Here is a 24166-nt window from a genome sequence, read left to right as displayed (position 1 = left end):
TTAAAAGAAAAAAACGGAACATAAATAATAAATATAATAATAAATAAAAATTGCATTTAATTTGTAAAAAGAAAAATGTATATATTTGCAAAAATGTCATATAGCCGAAAGACTTTGTTCGAGTTTAGCTTGAGAAATCTGTTTACTTTATGCTAGGAAAGCACACAAAGAATAAAGACAGAAACTAATATGTGTAGGAACTTCCTAAACTTTTCATATTCAAATGTAAACTATTAAGAACTAACCAGCAGTCTTAATAATGATGATTATTACACTGTATAAAATACAAAAATAGATGATCATTTGAAAATACATTATTGTTTTTCTTGACAAGAAATGCAATTATAAATAAATTTTAAAAAATATTGATATAATGCATATTATATGAATAAAAATCCTGTGAGCAATGTTAGAAATTTAATTAGAAGAAATAACTTTTATAATTCATTTTAAAAAGAAATATTTTGGAAATATATTTCTTTAAATTACAATTCTTAGTAAAATGATTTTTTATTTAAATTTATAAATTATTATATTTAGTTGTGTTTATTTTAGATTTAAGCTATTTGAAAATAAATAATTATTAAAAACTTTTTTCTCAAATCTAATTTAAATTATCAAAAACTTATGAGTGACATTCAAAAGTAAAATAAATATAAAAATGACTTCTTTTCAGGACAATTCATAACATTTTACATCATTAGTACTTAACAAAATACAAAGAAATATGAGAGAGCAACAATTAAAGAATTATTAAATTATCTCACTTTGATTTTCAATAGTTAATATTAAAAGCATAAAGAGATTGACATAAATATAAGTTTATGTATTGGACGTCACAAGATGGCAGCATTTTATTTTCAGACAGTTGTTTCGGCATCTTCTGATTCTATAATTTTTCCGAGATTCCAAACATTAGCATCTCGTCCTAAAATAAATATAACTCAAAATTATGAATGTAAAAGTTATCTAAAAATTGAATTATATCAAAAAAATAATTGAATTCATCATTACTTTTCAATAATTTATACAATAATAAATTAAATATTTTAAAGTAGAAAAAGTTTATAATCTTAAATTTAACAAAAATCCAATCCATAAAATATAATAAAAAATATTTAATTAATACTGGATAATCAAATAAAAGTTTAAAATATTTCTTTAATGTGAGAAGTTTGGCAATGCCATTAGTCAGACATAGCTACATGTAAGCCATCCATGTTTGTTACCATAGTTACTAGATAATATGGTTGGGGAGCTGCTATTGTAATCACCTCTTGTTTTCACTCTAGAGACAACTGTTTCCGATAGGGCAGCCTTTCGCTTGTTTGATAGGCAAAACTGGCGAGAGTTAAAAATGCACGAGTGCTAATGCAAACATGTTTTTGTGGTGTTTTTTGTTATTTCAATTTTCTATTTTGTATTCTTTGTAATGTATGATTGTTGGATTTGACTTTATATCATTTGTTTTTAAAGAGATGTGGCAAAAATTGTTGTTTTTTTATAAATGGAAACATGTAGTGAAATTCATCTGGTTTTTACAGACATATGAATTTGGAATCATTTTAATAGACATTTTATGTCTGTAACCTGTCAGGAAAGTGAATTATATCCAGCTCTGGACTTGTAGTAATAGTATTGATATTATGTTGATATCATTACAACTTTGTCATTATATTCCCAATAGAAGATAAGCAAGTGGGATGTGAAAATGTCAGGCACAGAGTTGCTTTAACAGTAAAAATGAACCATTTTTTGCATCATTCACAGGCTGTACTTTTCTGAAAGGTGAAAAAACAAGACATTCGCTTCAAAATAAAAAACTAAATCATCAAGAAAGTTGTCCCACTTACATTAAATTCATAAACCATAATAAAATTTTGGATAATTTTATGTAAATATTTCTAATAAAACTGGATATTAAACTATATACTATACTTATTTATTTATTTTTAACTTTCATTGTTCTAATGCTGAAACAGTTTTATTTAAAAAATCATTTTAACTTTTGCTTTCTTATCATTTCTATCAGTTAAAGATATCACTTTCTCTTTAAATATTCTTCCATCAGTACTTTTTCTAAGTATATGCAAAGTTATGTTTACCATCCTTTTGTAGTTCTGTTACTATTGCAGAATTGTGAAAGCTAGGTGACAGTTGTACTTTTTACAACACATGCAAACTCATGTGCAATTTTTCTTTATAAGTTAGTTCTACTTTTTTTGGGTTTTGTATGGTCTTTAACATTATGAGCAATGTCTAGACAACTTTGAGAAGAAATAATACCAGAAGTTTTAAAACAAACATTATCTGATGAAGATGATAATGAAATGGATATCTTTGATGATGGAATGTTCAAAAGTGAAGATAATGGAAGTGATGAAAAAGTTGAATTGAGTAATCATGAAAGTGACATTGAGACAACTTCTTCAGATAGCAGAGAAGATAAAGATGATATTGAATACAATAATTGCCAGTACTATTTAAGTAGAGACAACAGTATGGAATAAAAAGCAAAATTTGAAAATGACCAAAACTAGACAAAAAAATATTGTAAAAATATTTCCTGGACTAAGGGATGAAGCCAGAAACATTTCATCAGAAGCTGAAGCTTTTTTCAAATTTTTGGATATGAACATAATAGACAAGATTTAAATTGCACTAATAAATAAGTCATCAATGTTTCCGGTAAATTTGGAAGAGAAAGGGACTGTAAAAACAGAACACGCAGTGAACTATTTATCATAATTATGAATATTGCATGAAAAAATGCAAGAATAATTTTGTGATGAACAATCATGTACAGGATCAAGTAAGCAAAGGAAACTTTCTGAAAACTTGTCTATACAGCTGATGAAAGAGCATCTTATTTCAAGATCAGAACTTTTATGCCCTCCATACAATAGTTTATTGCAAACTATTGTACAGCACTGGTCCTCTATACATTGTTCAGTAACAACAATTATGGGTACATTTCCAGGAATCGTTGATGCATGGGAGACAGGAAGGGTCAAATGTTTCAACTCAGTCCCATTTGATGTTGGGAGTATTGCAGTAGCCTTGTAAGAGGTGGTATTGCTTTCTTCACTGGTGATCCTGAGACTGATAGATTTTTTTGTACAGTACCTATGCCTCTATCTAATGCATGAACACAGACCTTGTTACCTTGGGTGAAGTTCAAGCCAGTATGTGTTTTTTTTTTGTCTGAACCATTGAATTTTGCTGGAGCTTGGAGTACTTCTTAGTCTGATTCCTACCTTGTACACCAGTCTGACTTGGGACACTCTACCAGAAGCTAAGCTACTGCTGACATGGCTCTTGGGGTCATCAGGGAACACAAGCCTCACCACCATGTCAAGGTCATGTACTACAAAGGTGCAGTATTATTAAAAGCAATTTAGTTATGGTATTACCATGTCCAAACTTTAAAATTTTCTTATTATTTTTTCTAATACTTCAGAAGCATTATTATTATTAATAAAAAAAACTATATAAACTGCAAGTTATTACAGAAAACATAATTTCTAATTACTGTTCTATTATTGATGTCATGTAAGTATAATTCATCAGTAGAAAATTTTCAAATTTTCATCATATCAGTGAAACTACTCTTACAAATATAGAAATTAAATTTTCATGATTTATTACTGGGTAAGATAGAGTGGGATATTTTTACAGATTTCCCACGTTAGAAAATTAAATATATCAGGTTACCTAATAAAAATTTTAATTTTTACTTCATTAAAAAAATTTCAAATTCCTAATTTAAATTTTAATTTCTTGTAGATATATTTTTTTAAGCCAAAATGCATTCATTTGCATGTACTCATAAATTTTGAATATTCATAAGCAATATATTTATATTGTAATTTATATATAAACCATATATATTATCATATATATGGTATATAGAAGTCTGTACATAAAAGTGTGCAAAAAGTGTTTCTTATTAATAACACATACCATCAAACTGTCTTGAGATCAAAGCATCCATTCCAGATCTACCTTCCTTTGGTTTTCCAAGAAGTTTTGTTGTTTCTGCAGCATCTTCAGTATGAGCTGAGCCATTACAAGATGCTTCAGTTACAAGCATTAATTTCTTTACAACATCTTTTCCTAATATATTGTCAAACACTGCTTGTAAAAACTGATCACCACATATGGTTAGTTTTAATTTATCTCTGTGCCACACCAAAAGACGACAATCTTCCATGGCTATAACTGTGACCTATCAATATTTTAATAAAAATTTATATTTTATATTTCTTAAAACAAAATCAAATTATAAATTTTGATTTAAGATATTTTCCTCATTTTGAAATTATTATTATAAAAAATGAATTAAATCAAAATAAACAATTTACCAACTGATATATTCAAATTGATTTCTGCACAAAGTTTACCTTTGCATCTCCATAACTAGAAAGAATTTTTCTAATAATATAAACTATGTGCCTTCCACACAACTGTCTGTATCTTGTATTGCTACTGAAGATAGTCATTTTGAACATGTTCTCTAACAAAATAAAGTTCAGTTTTTTGTATCAATTTCTGTAATGTCGTCTTTATCCTTTAGTCAGAGATTACTTGTATGCTATGTTAAATCATCTAAAATTGATTCCCTTTTATTATTAGAATGTTGGAACAAGCATGCATTACATATATACACTTGTCCAATAGTGAAAATATCTCTTTTGCCCCTGAATAGATATTTAAGTGAACAGTATATGGAGGTATGACAAAAGTGTTATTAATACAAAAATTACTGAAAAGCAAAAAGACCTTTGAGAGGAATCTGTAGTAAAACTTGCATATTCCTCTCAGAGATCTGTTTGAATTTTAGTAATTTTAGAATAAATAAAAAATAGTAAAACTTTAAGAAATGTATAACCAGATTTAGTGCACATTAATTATTGTATTTACCCAACTGCAAGCTGACACTTTTTAACTTTTTCATGGTCAAAAAAATATCCTTTGGCTTAGAATTGGTATTAGAGTCACCTATTTCACTAATCATTAATATGGTCAATGAAGTAAGTGACATCCTTTACTGACATAGTCAAAAAGTTTTGAAAAACATTGCCAGAAGCCAACACAAATGAGTTTCCACAAATTTTGTATGCATTGTTGAGTAGGTGAAAGTTGAGTTACCGAGTTCATGTTATTAAGCAGGCATTTTGGCTATTGTTTTATAATGAGGCACTGTCATTATACTGTTGATTTTAAAAGGAAAGTGATTTTGTTTGCTGAGGAGACATCAAATCTTGCTGTGCAGGAGTGATATGGGATTAATGAAAGCAATATCAGACAGTGGAGAAAGCGACACCAAATATTTGCATGCTTCAACAAAAGAAAAATATTTGGCAGACCAAACTGTGGTGGCCATCATGCAATGGAAGTTGTTTTAAATGATTTTATTGTGAGAACCGAGGGGGTTAAGCTGCGAGCTCACCCCCACTTATTGGCTTCCTTGTCAGGGAATGGTTTTTGAAGGGCAAGTAGAGGAGTGGGATTAGTGAGGTTGGGATAAGGTGTTGAGCGTACTCAAGGATGACATACATTGAATACAAAACAACATATTTAATAAACACATAGATTATTACAATTATTCTAAAGCAGGGGTGGCCAACAAGTCGATTGCGATCGACCGGTCGATCGCAATGCCAATTTTGGTCGATTGCTCGCGATGTCTTGACTTAATGTGTTACACTTGTAACTGAACGCAACGCATGAACGTAACGCGCAAAAGCAACAATATGCATGCAGTTATAACTGGACTCGTAGAAAACACAGCCATTTAGCTTGAATATTTGATACTGTCATGCGGTAGCTTCTTTTCTTTAGTATTAACATTATTATTATTATTAATCAATATTATTTATCCACGGTGACAACGTTGAGTTTCAATTTTTCATTTGTTTAAAACGTAAGTACCTGTTCTTTATGTTTTAAATTAAATTATGGCTTTTCTTACCTATCTATTTACTTGATAAGTGAGTGTTTTCGGCAACAGACCTCTATATTTTTGGATTTTTGGAAATACGTCAATTGAGAAAAATATCTCAGTATCACCAAATGTAGCAAATATATTTATTCTTGTTTCGGAACTACATACCTGTGTGAATTGGCATTTTCATACTTAAAGTTAACGAAGACTAAACATTCCGTCCTGACTGATTCCCATACTGAAGAATCATTATTATTATCTTTGTCAGGATATACACCTAATTATGTTTCCTTGGTAAGAGACGTGCAAACTCAGTCCTCCCATTAATGTAACGTAATAAAATAAATTCTAAATCTGTCTTCATCAGCAGCTAATTTGAATTAATAAATATTGTTAATAATTACTCATGTTGTTTTAATTCCCCTGGACGTGAGTTTTTTGGCCCGTTAAATAATTACGTTGTTTTTTACGTAGGTAGATATACAGGGTGTTTCAGTACAAAGAGTACTCCCGCGAGCTATTGATAGATTAGCAAAAAATAAGTCTAAAAATCTCATATCATTCTTCCATGATAAATTTTCCTTGCCCAAAAAAAATCGCGGAAGTAAAATCTTATAATCAAATTATCAGCCGTACTGTGCAGTTTTATAACAACTTTTTCAAGTTTACGAACAAATAGTACTGCAATTTATACATTGTAATTGATAAAAAAAATTAAATTATATTTTAAGTTAATAAAAATCTATCTTGAAAGTGTCGAAAAATCGATTCTTTTTAAGTGCTGCCTGTACGGAATGAACTCGTAACTGCAAATATCAAAAGTTGAGTCTGGAAATTTATTTTCTTTATGAGCTTATATCTTGAAAACTTAATAAGTGATTTAAAAAATAAAAAATAGTTTTAAACATATATTTTCCTTATCTACCCATAGCTCTTGAGAGTGTACCTCGTACTGAAGCACAGTGTATAAACATAGTATGTATTTCACACCCCCCTCGCCACTTAGACTATGCCTACGACAACAAGTCGATCGCGACACATTTTTAAGATAAAAAGTAGATCTTATGTACACAAAAGTTGGCCACCCCTGTTCTAGAGTACAGAACAAATAAAGATACAAGGAAAGCGGTAAATACTGGTATTGGCACGACAATTCTATTTAGCGCGTCCTTGACTAATATGGTTGTGCTGATACTTCTTTGCGGGTTCCGTGGTCTGACTAGATTAGATTTCCATATTGGGAGTTAATATTAGTCTAACGTATAGAACTAAAGAACTACTTAACTGACAGAGAGAGTTACATAATCTACTTAATCTCTTAGACCAATAGTTTCCATTGTATAAAACGTTGGTGAAATGCTCCAGGATCGGCAGTTAGTAGGGGTGGCACGTAGAGCTGTCTTCGGCTGGAGGTGACCATTGTGAATTATGGTGAGATGGGTCCTATGTTTGCTGTGATGTCTGCGCCCAGAGGACTGTGTGGGTTTTGTCTGGGTCAGTCTTCTCTTTCTCGGTGACCTTTTGTTTGCCCTTTTTCCCGGGGGTATTGGATTGGAATATTACTTTAAGTAATTAAATTATTTAATTAACTTAATTGTTCCCCTCTTCTTCAGATTCTCACATTATGAAGGAATAGCATAAGAAATGTCTACCAGTAAATGTTGAAGTAATTCAAATTAAGGCTCATGAAATTGCTTGAGAGCAGGAAAACAACAATTTCAAGGCAAATTGGCATTGGGTTCAACTCTTCATGAAGTGCTGTGGTTTTCACTTTATGGGCGTACTTCAATTGCACAGGAATTGCCAGAAAACTACGAAGAGAAATTGATAGAATTTCAGTGCTTCATAATAAGTAGTGCACTGAAAATAACTATCTTCTCAGTCAGATAGGAAATGCTGACCAAACTCCAGTATATTTTGATATGTCAGCAAATTATACAGTAGGAAAAAGGGAAAGAAAGAGGTGAAAATACTGTTAACAGGAAGTGAAAAACAGTGCATGACTGTTATGATCACATGTACTGCTGATGGGCATAAACTTCCTTCCATTCATTGTGTTCAAAATGCAACATACTGCCAAAGTCTGAGATAATTCCAAAAAGCATCATTGTATGTGCAAACGAAAATGGATGATTTACTGGAGACATGATGAAGTTGGTATGGCAACATCAATCACCCTGGTGCTTGATGAAGTTTCCTAGCCTCCCTGTCTTTACAAGCCATACAATAGAGGAGGTAAAGAGAACATTAAAAGAGAAGAAAACAGACTTGGCTATTAGTCCAGGCAGGATCATTTCAATTCTTCAACCCCTTGAAATGTGCATCAATAAGCCATTCAAGGACAAATTGAGAAAAATGTACACAGACTAGACTGGCTCTCCAGAGAAGATTAAATGCTCACACCTAGAGGACAAGTAAAGTGGGCTAGTTATCTCATGTGTGCATTTGTGGATTGACAATGCATATAAGTATATTTCTAGAGAAGTTGTTGGTTGTTGCTGGTGTCCTTAAAACATGTTCAATCTCAAATGCATTTGACAGCATAGGAGATGATTCTCTGTACAAAGACAGTGACAAAGAATCAGGTGACAATGACTCTGACTCATCTGGTGACAACAACTGAATAATTATATTGTGTAAAATTTATTCCTTATGCTTGATTAATAAATTTTCATTTTTCATTTATTTTTGTTTTCAATTTTCTGAGATTGGCTTATAATTGAATAAATACAGTATACTGTTTTAAACAAATTTGAATAGTATTTTAATTTACTTTTATATAATTGTTTGAAAGTATCTACAGAAAAGACCATCAAGCAAAACTTGACACAGCATAATCAAAGATGATTTCTAAAATATTATCGTAATTTTCTGCCTATAATTCCAGGATTATGCTAAAAAATCTTCCAACAATTTTTCCACAATATCAAAAAGTGACTCTGAAATCATTTCACTTCTTATTTATAAAGCTAAAGATTTAAATTAAATCTTTAGCTTTATAAATATTAATAGGTTGTTAATTTAAACTTTTGATATCCATAAATCTTTGTTTATATTTATAGATATCCTCTGAAGAGTCAAATGTCTATTTATGATATTTATAGCTTCATTATCAACTTTAAATTTGCTTTTTATCTGTTTGTAAAGGGGCAACAAATGTATTTGTTAATAATAAATGATAAATAATAAATTAATAATGCATATTGCTCACATTTAGATTTTTTGAGAATAAAATTGATGTGCTAGAAATGAATTTTGATATAGTTTACATATTTAAATATTTTAAAGTTCATATTTACTAATCATCATCTTAATGTTGTAAGTTATTATATTTGAGTAAGTATGATTTGTGCTGGATATTTCTGGTATATTTATATGTTCAACTTAATTAATCCAGTTTTACTGAATACATATTTGTTGTTATATTTAAATTTATTTCAATACAGAAATCCTTATGCAACCAGAATATATTAAAAAATGGCATATGGCAATATTATCTTTGTGTACAAAAAATTGCACTTGCAGATTATAGGCAGAAAATTTATGGTAGTATTAAGTGGAAAGATAAAAATTCTGTTGCAAAAGACTGCAGAAAATGAAAAATTCTTCCTGCTCAACCTGCTGCTAATTTGCACAGCTAATAACAAACTAGTATTATTTTGTTTGTTTTAACTTATTTATAAAAACTTATAAGTTAACAAAGAAATTTGAAATGTTTGGTTCTCTGAATATAAATTCCAATTTATATAATAATCTATTACAAAATTATTATTCTTGAAATTAACCTAGTAAATGAATTGCAGTTAGTATACAATTTTTAAATAATCAAAGATTTTACATTAATCCTAAGGAATTGTTTTTATATGCTTTGAAATCATTTAAATTTAGTTTTATAATTATATTTAGTTATTAAATAATTTTTAAAACTTTACTTACTTGATAAAAATCATCACAACAAACTCCAAACCATTCTGCTGAATCTAAGAATTGGTGACTATCAACAACATGTAATGTTTTCCCATGTTGAGAACTTTTAGCCTAAAATAAAATCATAAATAAAAAAAATATGCATAACATATTTACATGCAAACATATAAACATTAATTTCTACTTTATAATGCAAATATTAATCAAAAATTTTACATACTATTCTGTATCACTGCTTATTAAAGAAATCAAATTTCAAAGATTTTTTTTATTTTAGAAATGTTTTTGAATCTCTCTGAGTCATCTTCAGCTAAATACATTAATTATATTCTATTAAATACATTATAGAATAATAAATGAAATGCAAATTTACAATGTAAAAGACAAGTGTTTTTAAATTTGAAATATAATATAGAATTACCTACTATTTAAATATTAAGTAATAGTAACAATATTATAGCCCAATTTTTAATTTAAGGACAAACAATCTAGCAGATTGTTTGTCCTTAAATTAAAAATTGAGTTAATGTATGTTTATATTTGGATATTATACCAGTGATAGCCTATCTGGTATAGTATCCAAATATACAGTTGCATGCACACTGAGTAGGCATGACCCACCCACTTTTTTTCATGCTAAAAATCAAAGAAGCCTAAAATGTAAATGGAAAACCAAGTGTATACAGGGTGCCCACTTCAACATCTATCCAGGAACAAAAAAAATCTTTCCAGCATTGCACGAGTGTATGCATGTGGTACCAGCTTGTTCCAATGCTAAAATAACCAAAAAGAATCAATTTAAGACAATTTAGCATAACATGTAAATAATCTCTGACTGTAAAGACTAAAGACAACATTGCAAAAATTGATACAAAAAAGTGAGCTTTATTTTGTTAGAGAACATGTTCAAAATGACTGCCTTAAGCAACATACAAAGATGTAGATAGTCAAGAATGGCATTATGGATGGCATGTAGCATTCCTGGTGACATCACTTTACAGATCTCTTATATACATCTCTCCAGTTTACAAACATCATATAGTGCTGCTAAGTATGCATCAAACACCAAATCTTTTAGATGACTCCACAGAAAATTATTCAGTCAAGTCTGGTCACAGAACAGGGGCATGTTGTCCTGTCCAGCAGTTGCAAAACCACTCTGCAAGCCACTGATACACATCTGTCCTGAAATGAAGTGGTGTGCCATTGTGCTCTTAGCAAATATGCTACAGTTGCACCAATGTCAAGTTGTCAAATCATTCATCCATTATCAAATTTAGGATGATCAGATATCAGTTGCTAGAGTTCCATCAATAAATAATGAAACAAAGAAGCTGCTTACCCTAAATTCCACACCGTACATTTAGCATTTAGGATAAAACACACAAAGTTGTGTATGTCATGTATCTTGAGGAGTATGATCTGTCCAGTAGTGCACATTGTAATGGTTATAGACTCTATTCTAGGAAACAATGCCTCATCAGCACAGTTTATAAAATGTACTGAAGGTGTTGTGGTTCATCATGCTGTAAATTTATTATTATGTTGCACTACTCAAATCATGTGTGGATCATCTGAAGATTGTGATGATTGCAGATAGTGATAGAATGAATGCATATCCTGCATATTTATGTCCATTGCAGTCCATAACCTAACTTAACTAATACTGAAAAAAATCTCTTTTGCCCCTGGATAAATGTTTAAGCAGACATATGTATAAGTAGTGTAAATATTTTATATTTTTATTTAAGTTTTCTATATGGGATAAAATATATAGGCCTAGTTGTTTCAGAGCTTAATAAATGAATTAATTTATTATCACTTTAAGTCTGCACTCACCCTCACTGAAAGTTCCTTCATAGCCCTTGCAATTGTAAAACAATTCCTAATAACTAATTTATCTTATTATTAAATATTTAGCCTTTATATTTTCAAATAAACATTTTACAAATTTATTTTCTTTGTTTTGTTTACATGATAAATTACAATTATTTACCAAATACAAAGTTAGAAGAAAATCTTACAGATGAAAAATACTATTATTTTCTACATAATGCATTTAATGTTACTACATTATATTTGTATAATTACTTTAAGAAATTTATTAATTTACAAGTTTAAGTATTTTATGAACTAATACTGCTGCACAAATAGAATTATTTTTGTTAACCTAATTACTGTATTTGTTTACAAAAATTGCCTAATGCAAATTATTATTATTTTGATCAATTAAAAAAAAAAATTATATTCTTTGAATGTGTTTCTTTCATTGTTTAAATCAATTGTTCTTAACAACATACAAACAACTACATTACACAATTTACTTGTATTATATAAGAAAAAATAATAAGTATAAAAATAGTCCTTAAGTAACTATTGTAAAGAAGAAAACATTTTTTATGTAATGTTATGTTTTATATTAGTTATAAAATTTTAACAATAGTGTTTTGGCTTTATAAAAATGAAATAAAAACAAAAAATTAATGTTATAAAAATGACAATGAACAAAATAAATATATTCAGAATGAAATGGCATATTGCCAGTGGCCTTGTCTTTGCATTTCCTCTTTTACTGAAATGCATTCAATAATAATTCTTTTGTTCTAAAATACAATAAAAATTGTATTGCACTAACTGTGAAAAAAAATTATAAAATTAATAACTATTTGAATATATTCTAAGCAATTTAAAAATTCCCTAGAAATTTTAAAGGAATCACAATTTTCTTTTTAAATTAATTAAAAATTTCATCAGGAAATGATGTTCATAATTTAAACAATAAATAAACCAGCAACAAGTTGCTCAACTTTTCCAACAACATTTAAAATTTTGGTGGATTCTGTTAAAAAGTTTTTAAATAAAATATGATAACTATTATAAAATAGCAGAAAGCTTAAGTTTGAGGGTAGGGATGAGTTTTATAAAGAATTGTAAATGCAGATAACAAGCAAAATCATCATTAAGTCTGAGCCCTACTTGAGATATGACCCCACATCTACCACCAGCACACAAGCATCCATACATACAGAAATTACCCTGAATTTTTTTGCATTTCTCTATGTTTCAAGGTGTCCTAAGTCTAAAAATATAAAAATCTGGGGGTCATTTTTTGTTGGATCACCGTACTTTTCCTTTGTTATAACATCCAGGAAAGTAAAAATAATTGTCCATATATAAAATAAAATGATTTGAGAAATAAATATTTTATTTATATCTTCAAATATGATTAGAAAATTGTAGAATAATATGATATTTTGTAATTGATAATACAACTTTAGAGCAAGTTAATAATTTTCTTTATCTAGGATGCAATATTTCCTATGAAAGTGAGAATGACATAAATAATAAGCTCACAAAATTTCTACAGATATTAGGAATAATAAATAATGCTCTAAAACCACACCTTGTACAAAAATACTCCAGACTGAAATTATATAAAACTCTGGCTGTTCCGACTCTCCTGTACAGTAGTGAAATCTGGGTTATAAAGAAGAAAGATATCAAAAAATTACAGACAGCTGAAATGAGATTTATGTGCCGAACGGCTGGATATACGCTCCTGAATCATTGTCGAAATGAGGATATTTTGGAAGAACTCCACATGAGACCATTAATTGAAAAACTCTCCACATATAGAGAAAAATGGTTTCAACATGTATCTCAAATGTTGCCGGGTAGGATACCTCATGCAGTTTTACAGTATCAACCACGAGGACGACGATGACCTGGACGTCCACAAAAACGACTCCTAGATCCTGTCTAGCTGAGACCGAAACGGGTCAACATGGCCTAAATTCGTGAATGGTGTATGATGATGAACTTTAAAGAACTTTTAATTGTTGTGAATTTAAGATCACTGAAACTGTATCTTAAAATTATATTAAAAAATGTTAAATTATTAAGATTTACTTTTATTCTGCTTTATTGGAAAACTTCATGTTACAATTATCATATCATAAACTTCATCCCTAGTACTTTCAAGCTTTTTTTTAGCTTGTCTTCTAGGGCAGGGATGGTAAACCTTTTTGAGTCTGCATGCCATATTGTAAGCATACTTAGCTTTAAAGATGTTAATGCATGCCAAAGTTTTGGACTTCGAATAATGATATTTAAAGAAATTAAACGAATACGCTTTAATTCAAATAAGTGTAAAAAATCTGATTGAAAAAAGGGATGATCGGGTGATAAACTGAAAGGATGATTGAAAAGGTAATGTATCGTATGATTTCTGAATCATATGATACATTACGTGCCAGATGATTTCTCTTACATGCCACTTTGGGCACGCGTGCCATAGGTTCGCCACCCCTGTTCTAAGGTAAAACAATAATTCATATGTGCAAGAAAAGCTTGTAAGTGCAAGGGATGAACTTTAGTAAATGTTAATTGTGATATAAAGTTCTCCAATAAAACAGAATAAAGATAAATTTGAAAAGCTGGACTCAAGTTAAGATATTTTAATTTTCTAAGTTATAAAAACAAATTTTTAAAATTATTATGAAATATACTGTATAATTTAATCAGTGGCACACTCAAGATTTACTCTTGGAGGGGCTGAGTTAAAGGAATAAAAAAATTTTTTTAATGTAAATTCAATAAATTGTTCTTTTGTTCAGAATTTTCATTGAAGTTCATTACTGGTTTCATTTGTATTTAATTAATTACTCCAGTAATTTGTGAAGATCATAATTACAATTAAGTGTTTACCTTATGTGACCACTAATTCATTAGTAGTATAGAAATAGAAGACACCACAGAATGTAAATAAAAAATGAATTTTAAACTAGAAAAAGATTTTTGTAAAATTTTCTGTTTGTTTTCTTTTTTCTTTGGATGGAGCCAGTGGGCTTCCTGGAGCTCCTAGACGTACTGTACCACTGAATTTAATGTAATGTTATTGTGTTATACCCATTTATCTCTAAGCAAATTTCATTATTATATGGATTTTGCCAAATTCTGAAAATTAATAAACAAAAAACTTTTTCCTAAGTTTATTTCATTATTTAGATATTATTTTTTCTGAGAAATAAGTGATTAATATCATGCAAAAGTTATAAGCACACTTTATACAAAAAAAAAAAAAAAAAAACAAACTGAAAGTTGAAGAATGATCTTTTGAGATACAGTTCGCTAAAAACTTGCTTCTTGAATTGCTGAATTGAGAGAAAAAATTAGCAGTATTCTAAAACAGTTTTTAAAATCCAATTTTTTCCTCTATATGAAAAAGAACTAAAAATGCTAAATATATTGCTGACATGTACTTAAACTACATAATCTATACTGCATGACATACTTTAGAAAAACTAAATTAATCTTTCAAGGAAAATAAATAAAATTCTGTCTACAAACAAAATTAAACTCAGGCCAAGAATTTCATCAAAACTAAATTATTTACTAAATATATAAAATTTAAAGTTCTTTCTTAGTGACAGAACAGTCTTAAAAACAACATCTCCATTTGAATGTGTTTCCTTGATCCTACAGTATCATCAGTTGAATTCAGAACTACACTCTATCTTTCAAGACACATCATCAGTTTGAAGTTGAATTTTAAGAGTTTATTTTATAGAGAGAAAAATTTTAAAAAATCAATTTTATTAAGTTTTGTTAAATAAGCTAAAAGCTTAAAAAAAAAAAAAAAATGCCATGAAACTTGATAATATCAGGCTCTATTTCTATGCTTTACTGCATATATAACTTTTATTTTTTTTGCATCATAATATTATCTTAAAATACACATTTTAAACTTAAATGCTTATTACCAAAAACGCTCATTTGAATTGATGTGATTGTTTAGCCAAAAACAGATATCTATTATTGGTGCATAACACATGATATAGTCTCCTTGTAATGACTTACTTTACATGGTAAATGTGCCATTTGTTTTAAATCACTCCCTATTATAGATAAGCAAAAATGGGTTAAGAAAAAGCATCTTAGAATCTTGGAAATTTTGAATATTAAAAACAGATTTTAATGATTTAACCTTGAGTATTTTCTAATTTAAGAAAAATGTTGAAACAAAATATTTCACTTGAATCCACAGTTACTTTAGTGTTTTGCTTTGTATAGAAATGATCTACCATATATAATCTTTTCAGGACACTAACAATCTTTAGAAAGAAAAAATTTTGTCATTCAAACTTTAATATAAATTAGATTCAATACACTAACTGGATAATTAAAGTAATTAAAAATGCATATCTTTCCAGCAGTTTTTTAATTAAGCAAATGTTTTTGGCCTCTTTTGATATGTCAACCTCAGGCTATGTTCACTGAGGAAAGATTTGTCTGTTCTAAATTGAAACATAATTCAAACAAATTTAAAGCAGACTGATACATCATCTTTATAAAATACAATGACCAAACTTACAAAACACAGGGATGCTGATGGACAGCCCCCTTCCAGGAGACTTAAAACAGCATGCATGGTATTCACAGGCTAGAGCAAGCCATTTTTCCCAAATTCCTCTTATGCATGTAAGGACCCAGAGCGATTATTTCTAATAATTTATGGAATTATAAATTTTGATACTTGTTAAAAGATTTAACCAAGTCTAATGTTGCAAATTTCAACAAAGAAGTTAATGAAATAGTTGATGAAAGTTAATAGAGGGCAACAAGCAACCAAGTACTAAGTTAATGAATTATTATCAGTTTGTAACTTCCCTGTAATTATGATATATCTTCCTGAGATCACGACTCATCCAGGGAAGTGTCGTTTACAAGCTGGAAAAACCTTGCACCTGAGAGAAATGTACTTCAGAATGATTCTGTGTTCTGCACTATAGGAGAAACCACAGCTGGGCAGAAAATTTTAGCCACTACTTCTTTAGTTTCAACACAAAGTAGAAGAATTTTCTTGCAGTCTCCATTAGAGTAGACAGAACAGAAGTGGTGGCTAAAATTTTATTATTTTATTATATCTTAAATTTTTTCAGATATAATATTTTCTAATGTTAACTCTAAGAAACTGTACCATTCACAGCCGAATATCAAACAGTAATATGTCAACCAACCAAATTTTGGAAAAAACAGGCCAAATATTTAAACTTACATACCTTGAAAAACCATTTAAATCATATTTTGTGCTCACCAGTAACCTTGTATTATGTAATTTTCCTATTCGAATGACATCATACCATTGATCCAATAAAAAGAAAGAACTGTTGCAGAAGTGGGTCAAAGTAATTCGATCAAAAGTAGTCATTGACCTCCTCCTGGAAGAGATGATGCTAAACAATTACTAATTAATAATACTGGTCTAGAATTAATATTTGAAAAGTGATCTGTGTTGGATGGATTGTGATGGTCCTGCACGTGATCAAAGACCTTTGCTAACCTTAACATCCAAAAGACTTCATATAAAACTTGTTTAAATAAAAAAATCTTGTAAAAATGCTAGAATAATTCCTTTTATGTGATGATAAAGTGTTTAAATTTTGGCAACAGATTGTATAAACTATGTTGGAAGTATGTTCTCATAAATATTGCATTTATAGAAAAATTATTGGGCTGCAATTTGAAAAAAATGTAGACCTATAAATTCCCACTGTCATCTGTCTATCTCTGTCCTTCCTTAATCTTGAGAATGGAGTTAGAAAAATGAAAGTCAAGACCAGACGTGAAAATAATAAGAGAAAGAGAACCAGATTAACTATATATGAACTTCTGCTTTGTATTGCAAGTCACATTATTTAATTCAAAAATTTTTTCCTGAACAGTTAGATACATAATTGGCACGACTCTGTTGCTAACAGGAAAAGTATGATGTACTGTACAGGAGAAACACTACTACAATCCACACAGGCAAGTGTTATATGCTACCTGTCACAGTAATGATGTAATGGCACATCTATTTCACATTATATTATTGCTGCAGTAATTCAGTTAATGTAATATAAGTGCTTAAAAATTACATCCTTTTTTGTAAGAATTATATTTAGTTAATTATTTTGTTAAATTTTTTCCAATAGATGGCACTATGTGTAAAGCCAGCAATCAAATGTTGACAGAAATTAATTGATATATAGAAATCCAATAAATAATTTGGAATGGATGTAAAACACAATCTAAATTAGAAGTATTTGAATGTAACTGTTGAGTATCGAAGCAATTGGTCAAATGGCCTAGGAGTGTATAGCAAACAAACAAATATCCTCAATTATATATATAGATGGCGATGTTTGTGTGTTATTTCATTATACATTACATTCCTGAATTTAAAAATCTGAAGAATTCAAGTTCAGTTTGAACTCTATTCAATTTTAAAATGCAAAAGAAATTCATTTTTTCTGTCTTAAATTTTTTAAATTGAAGTGTTCCATTTTATAATGGATAATCTCTCCATAGTGAATGTAACCTGAGGATGGCATATCTAAAGAGGCAAAAAATATTTATTTAATTAAAAAACTTCCAGAAAAATGTGAATTACTATAAATTAATTAATAACAATTATTCAATTCCTTGATATCAATGTAACTATCTAAAAATAGAATTATAAACTTGCTTCTCTTTTATACAAAACAACGTTTTTATAAATAAATAAAAAAAGCTGCAAGAATTAGTTTTGGAACCCAAATGCTTCAAGAGCAAAATAAAAATTCTATTGCTCATGAGATATTCAGTTTTCACATTGTTATACATTTTAGTTAAAAATGTACAGTACCAGTACCTAACATTGAAAATATTAATAAAGTCAAATAGAAACTCAATAAAATTTTTTTATTCTAAAATCTCTAATCAGATTCTCAAACAATGCCCCATGGCACACTGGTGCACTGCAAGAGATGCTTATGGGTGCCACAAACATTAAGAAAATATATTTTTAAAAATGAGAAGAAATCCGTCTGTATAAAAATTTATTATAACCTTGATCAGTTAATAGCTAAGTTATGCCTTAGCATAATAGTTATTATTGTATGCAACTATTTACAATTTAAAGTATATTAGTACGTTTTTAATTTTGTACACAGAGTGCACTAGAAAAATTTTACATTTTTCAGTACTCAACAAATCAAAAATGTTTGCTATAAATGGATTTTTCCATGAAACAATTTTAATAAAAAATACTATAGACATGACCACAAATTCATAACTGATTTTAAAATTTGTAGATGTTGCAACTTACAAAGAAATTTAAAGTTCATATGCATTGATGGAAAAATTAAGATGATAATCTGCACCAACAACTGGTTCAACCAGTTGTCTCTCTTGATCTTGACAATCATCAGATACAACTGGTTGAGCCTGTTATTGACATTTATTGCCATCTTAATTTATTGCTCATGTGCATCAGCCTTAATGTACTGATATTTGTTTTTAAATCATCTAATGAGTAAGAGCTAAACTCAGATAACAATTCTATCAATCAATACTATAAGCTATGGGTTACAGCATTACATGGTGGTTATTATCTGGTTGCTCTTTTTACATCCAGTATATTATAAAAAATTTAAGATGTAAATTAGAACTTACTAGAGGAAAACACAATGATTTCTGTAATCTTACAATTATCTAAATACAGAGCAATTAATTTTGCAATATTTTAATAGTATTAAAAAAAAAAAAAAACGGTGGCACTTGTACTAATGTTATTAGAATAAGAACGTTAATTATAAATCTCAAATATTTTTGTTTGTCCTTATCAAGTTTCTTCCTATGCCCGAAGAAGCTTGAATTGAATACTCATCGCATACATGTTTAGATGCAGCTGGAACTGAACAGCAGAATGCCAATCAATTTTTGTAATGTTTATAATCATACAGCTGAGTTGAATACATACAATGGCTATAGCAAAATATTTTTAAAACTTTTCATCAAATTTGAAAATAATTAGTTATTCATTTTCTAAATTAAAAAAGAACAATTAACATTTACGATAAGCGAGTACAAATTTAACATTTCAGTCTTCTAACAATGAATGAACTTGCAAATTTACAGGCTTAATACAGTAACATTTCTGTGTTAAACATTTCTAGAACATTAATTTTTTCATGCTTAAGCATTTATTTGGTATGTTACACCTAACTACTTTGTCTCTCAAATTTTGTGTAAAATCTAAAAAATAAAAAAATTACGTGATATGTAATTCAAAGGCTTTGCGCCTCATGACTTAAAGAAATAGTTATTAAATTGTTATACCTGATTATATGTTGCTTAGATACTTGCTTATATCACATTAGATTAATTTAAAAGGACTGACAGGTTACTCTTATCAAATTGTATTTTGTTATTGATATTTCTATAATTCTTTATTATTCAAAATATATGTATTTTAGAACAGTGTTTCTCAAGCTTTTTGCTCATGCGACCCAATATATTTGTAATGGTTCCACAACCCAAATGTTTATAATATAAGAATTTTTAAAAACCTGGTAAACTGGAGTCACAGTGTATTATATAAAAAAATAAATTTATGCATTATTAATTAATCACTTTCTACATGTGAATTGTAATATCAATACTACATTTCTTAATAATACATTTCTATTAAGAGTGGTTAGGGTCAATTTCGATTTGTAACAAATAACTTACAGCATTTTTGATTATTATTATTGAAATTTAACTATTAAAAAATGTAAGACTGATGACTGTAAATAAAACAAACTGTTTCAATATTATTTCGGAGCCTATTTTACTTTGTAAAATTTTACCTTTTCTTAAAATTTACTTTTCAGATTGTAAGATTTTGTCAATTTCATTTTGTATATACAAAAAAAAAAAAAAAAAAAAAGTTATCTAGAATAAGAAAAGCTCAAATTTATGCAAAGTAAATCTTTTTTTATAACGATTTTACTAAATGATGTATTGAAAGCATGTGAGCAAGTTGATGGCCATCGTTAAGTGTCAACCAAACAGTATGTCATTGTCTTACGTCTTGAAGTAACGTCACAATCATAAATTAAAAAACAGTTTATAAAAATTAAAAATTCTTCAAAAATTATTTATTGATCCATTTGTGTCACAATTCATCTGTTATTTACTTTTTATAATTTATTGATATAGTAAGTTATTGACAGTAAACTTAAAACTTTGAATAAACAAAGAAATATTTTCAAAACCATTGCAACTTAAATGGCTTTATGACTATGACCTTACATGAAATATCTAACTTCATTACTAAATAATGATAATAATTATAAGAAAATATTTCTCGAAAGTTTTCAGTACACTCAAACCTGTTTTTGTGCGATTTTTTGTGTGCGCAATGTGTTTTGTGCAATTATTTTTGTGCAGTATACCAATTTGATTGAAATTCATATACCGCACACAAAAAATCAAACAAAACAAATCGCACAAATAAAAAATCGCACAAAAAAACCGCACAAAAACACGTTTGAGTGTAATTAACAAATGCTTCTATTGTTCTTAGTTCTTAGAGAATATTTCTGTAATACAAGTATTACAAATATTTTTGCAGAAGTTAATATTTTTTTGCAACCCATAGTTTGAGAAACACTGTTTTAGAAAACTTTAGACTTGAAAACAGGTAGACTAATTAATTAGACCTTTTTAGTGAGTAATTATTTTATCAGATAAGAATTTGAATGATTCAGAATTTCTATTGGGAAAAACAAAATTTGCATATTTTCAAATGGCAAATGAAAAAAACTGATTAAGGAATTATTATCTATTCTTTTGTTTATTTATTGCCCAATTATTTAAAACTTTGGTCAAAGTATAGTTTTAAGAATGACTAATAATTTAATATATATTTTCAAACTATAAGTAAATTGTATAGTAACCTTATTTATTTATGATGAACAGATAAAGACGAACAGATTCAAATTTTTTTTTTATAACTAGAAATAGCTTTGTATTTAAAATATATTCTGCTAAAAATTCAATGCCATTTTTAAACAGGAAGCAAGACTGCCTATTCTGCATATCCATATCATAATTATTCAGAGTTGTCATAATAGATGAAACATAAAATGAATTGTGTAACCACAAACTCTAATATTAGTGAGATGAAAACTTTGGCTACAACCTCACTATTGATAGTAGCACCATTCATTAGCAGTTGCACTTTCTCAAATGTGATGGTGAAAGGGTGGTAGTAAGCATTAAAAACATATAGCATAATTTCTAATTATAAAAACAGATAATATGTTTGAATTGCTATTATTTTTTATCTGTAAAATTAATTTAATCATATAAAATTATTGTATATGTACAGTACCATATTATTTACATAGTTTGAAAATATGGGTTATATTTAGCACCTTTCAAACTATACTCAGATCAAAATTTCTCATTCAAAAACTCAGAAGATAACCATGTAATTAGCCAGAAAGTTTTCACATACTGAAAGTCATTATAGGATTAAAAGGTATTTCATTTATTTACACCCACTTAAGGCTTGATAAAATATATAACTTGAATCCTTGTGGGCATGTCTAGTCTAACAGAGATAACACAAGTAAAATTTTGGAGCAGAATATCTCATTAAGAATTAATTCTGAACACACGTTTTCTTCTGGATTTTTTGCTTATACAAAGGTCTATATCTATAAACTTTGTTGGGTGCAGATGCCTCTGAAAACAATAAAGTCTTACCAGAACATCCTTATCTAATTTTTAATAATTCAAATTGTATTTATTTAAACTGCTTATAAAACTTTAAATGCTAAATAAGTACCGTATTTTCCAGCGTATAAGACGACTTTTTAACCCAGAAAAATCTTCTCAAAAGTCGGGGGTCGTCTTATACGCCAGAAAATATGGTAACAAAACAGAAAATAGGGCAGTTGACTAACACTTTAGAAACTATGCAAAACAAAATATCACTTTTATAAGAAATGAAATAGTCTATATCATCAATAAAAACTCAAGAATTATCACATTATCTCAAGTCTATTTAAATTATTCAACAGTTTAAATTTTAATCTGTTAACTTGGAACATAATTTAAATAAGTTGTTTACAATTACATATGCTATCCTTTAGATCGTATAATTAAAGGTTCATCATCATCGTCGATAATTATACGATCTAAAAGATCCCATTAGAACATACGACAGACCAAATACGTCGTTAAAGTTTACGCACTATCACATTCTACTGAGAAATTACCATGCAGAAAACCAAACAGTGTCATTATATCCTTAACAAAATATTCAAACTCTCACCTTCCAGTTAGCACCAAAGATAATCTCTCTACCCTCGTAACTTTTTCAATGCAATAGGGATCTTGAGGTTTCAAGACCAATATTTCTTTCATACAATCTAACACTTTCTTGAACTGATGTCTCGAAACTCTCAGAGGTTTAAATAGTAACCGATACACTAGTTCGATGTCACGGCTAAAGTGAATCGGTCTCAACATGTACAAGATAATAGCAATATGTATGAGATTAATAATGGTAAACATGAAATTCCATACAAATGTATCCAAGGCACATAAGATGATCCATCCCCAAAGTGCAAAAAATAAACATCCTAAGGCTAAGCAAGATCTTAAATATAATAATCCATGAATTCCTGTAGGTGCTAAATATGACAAGAAGAGGAATGTATTTGCAAGTTGAAATAATATATGATTAGTTGGTAACCATCCATCTCTACAAATACCATCGCTGAAGAGATCTGACGCGAGAGTAAAATTTAATTTCTGACCAAAAATAGTTTCTTCGTTGATAGTCAGGTTATTGAATGATGCGGATACATTGGATACTTTTGATAAATTCACTACCATTTTTAAACTTCAAATTTATTTCATTGCTGATTGGCAATTTCTGTATATCCTTACGACTGTTTTAAATTTCTCACTCGGTTCAATTGTCTTTAGTCGTCTCATAATAAATTCTAACGAAACGATTCCGAAAACATTCCGTTGATGAAGCATGCACACGATCTGGCAAAACCATCTCCATCCAGTGATTGCGAACAACGCCATCTGTCGTCAACTGATGAAATCGTCAAACTTTGTGTGAAATTTTTATAATTTCAATAATACATGTTTAGTATATTATTATTCTTTGTTTTATAAGTAGAAATGATTTTGTTTATTAAATTTTCAGATTAGGTAACAATCATTAAAAAATAAAAGTTCTGGTTTTATAAATTATTCATTTGCATTTTTATATCTTGTATATGTATTATTACAGCGTTAAAATTTGTCTTTACATTTATCTCCAAAAACATACCTGTAAACCTTACAGGTACAGCATGCGTAGATCAATGCTTTTCATATTATTACCGTTTCATCTTAGATGTACTGTACACGAAACAAAATGAAATATGAAACCTTCGTTCAATGACTACGTTTTACGTACATAATTATTTTCAG

General features: G+C 28.7%; 1 protein-coding gene across 1 annotated transcript; it reads right to left on the bottom strand.

Moving 5' to 3' along the window:
• LOC136979903 (popeye domain-containing protein 3-like) lies at positions 1-23773 on the bottom strand. The gene is made up of 5 exons (XM_067275933.1): positions 23007-23773; positions 15979-15987; positions 9884-9977; positions 3964-4228; positions 1-928 (listed from the first exon to the last, which is right to left on the bottom strand). Exons 1-5 carry the CDS (start codon positions 23570-23572, stop codon positions 861-863), a joined length of 1002 nt encoding a protein of 333 aa, XP_067132034.1. The 5' UTR covers positions 23573-23773; the 3' UTR covers positions 1-860.
• Between the last annotated feature and the right edge of the window lie 393 nt (positions 23774-24166).

Source organism: Centruroides vittatus, unplaced genomic scaffold (assembly GCF_030686945.1).
Source record: "Centruroides vittatus isolate TY-2023 unplaced genomic scaffold, ASM3068694v2 contig_651, whole genome shotgun sequence".
NCBI classification, from domain to species: Eukaryota; Metazoa; Arthropoda; class Arachnida; order Scorpiones; family Buthidae; genus Centruroides; species Centruroides vittatus.
The sequence above is the reverse complement of the archived record's forward strand: the minus strand, read 5'-3'. Positions and strand labels throughout refer to the sequence as shown.

Bases quoted from the DNA above. Each gene is read 5' to 3' on its own strand.
- LOC136979903 (XM_067275933.1), bottom strand. From the start codon at position 23,572: ATGGTAGTGAATTTATCAAAAGTATCCAATGTATCCGCATCATTCAAT. The intron at 4,229-9,883 runs GTAAGTAAAGTT...AAATATTGATAG, and splicing joins GTTGTGATGATTTTTATCAA to GTCACAGTTATAGCCATGGA. The intron at 929-3,963 runs GTATGTGTTATT...TATTTATTTTAG, and splicing joins GATCTCAAGACAGTTTGATG to GACGAGATGCTAATGTTTGG.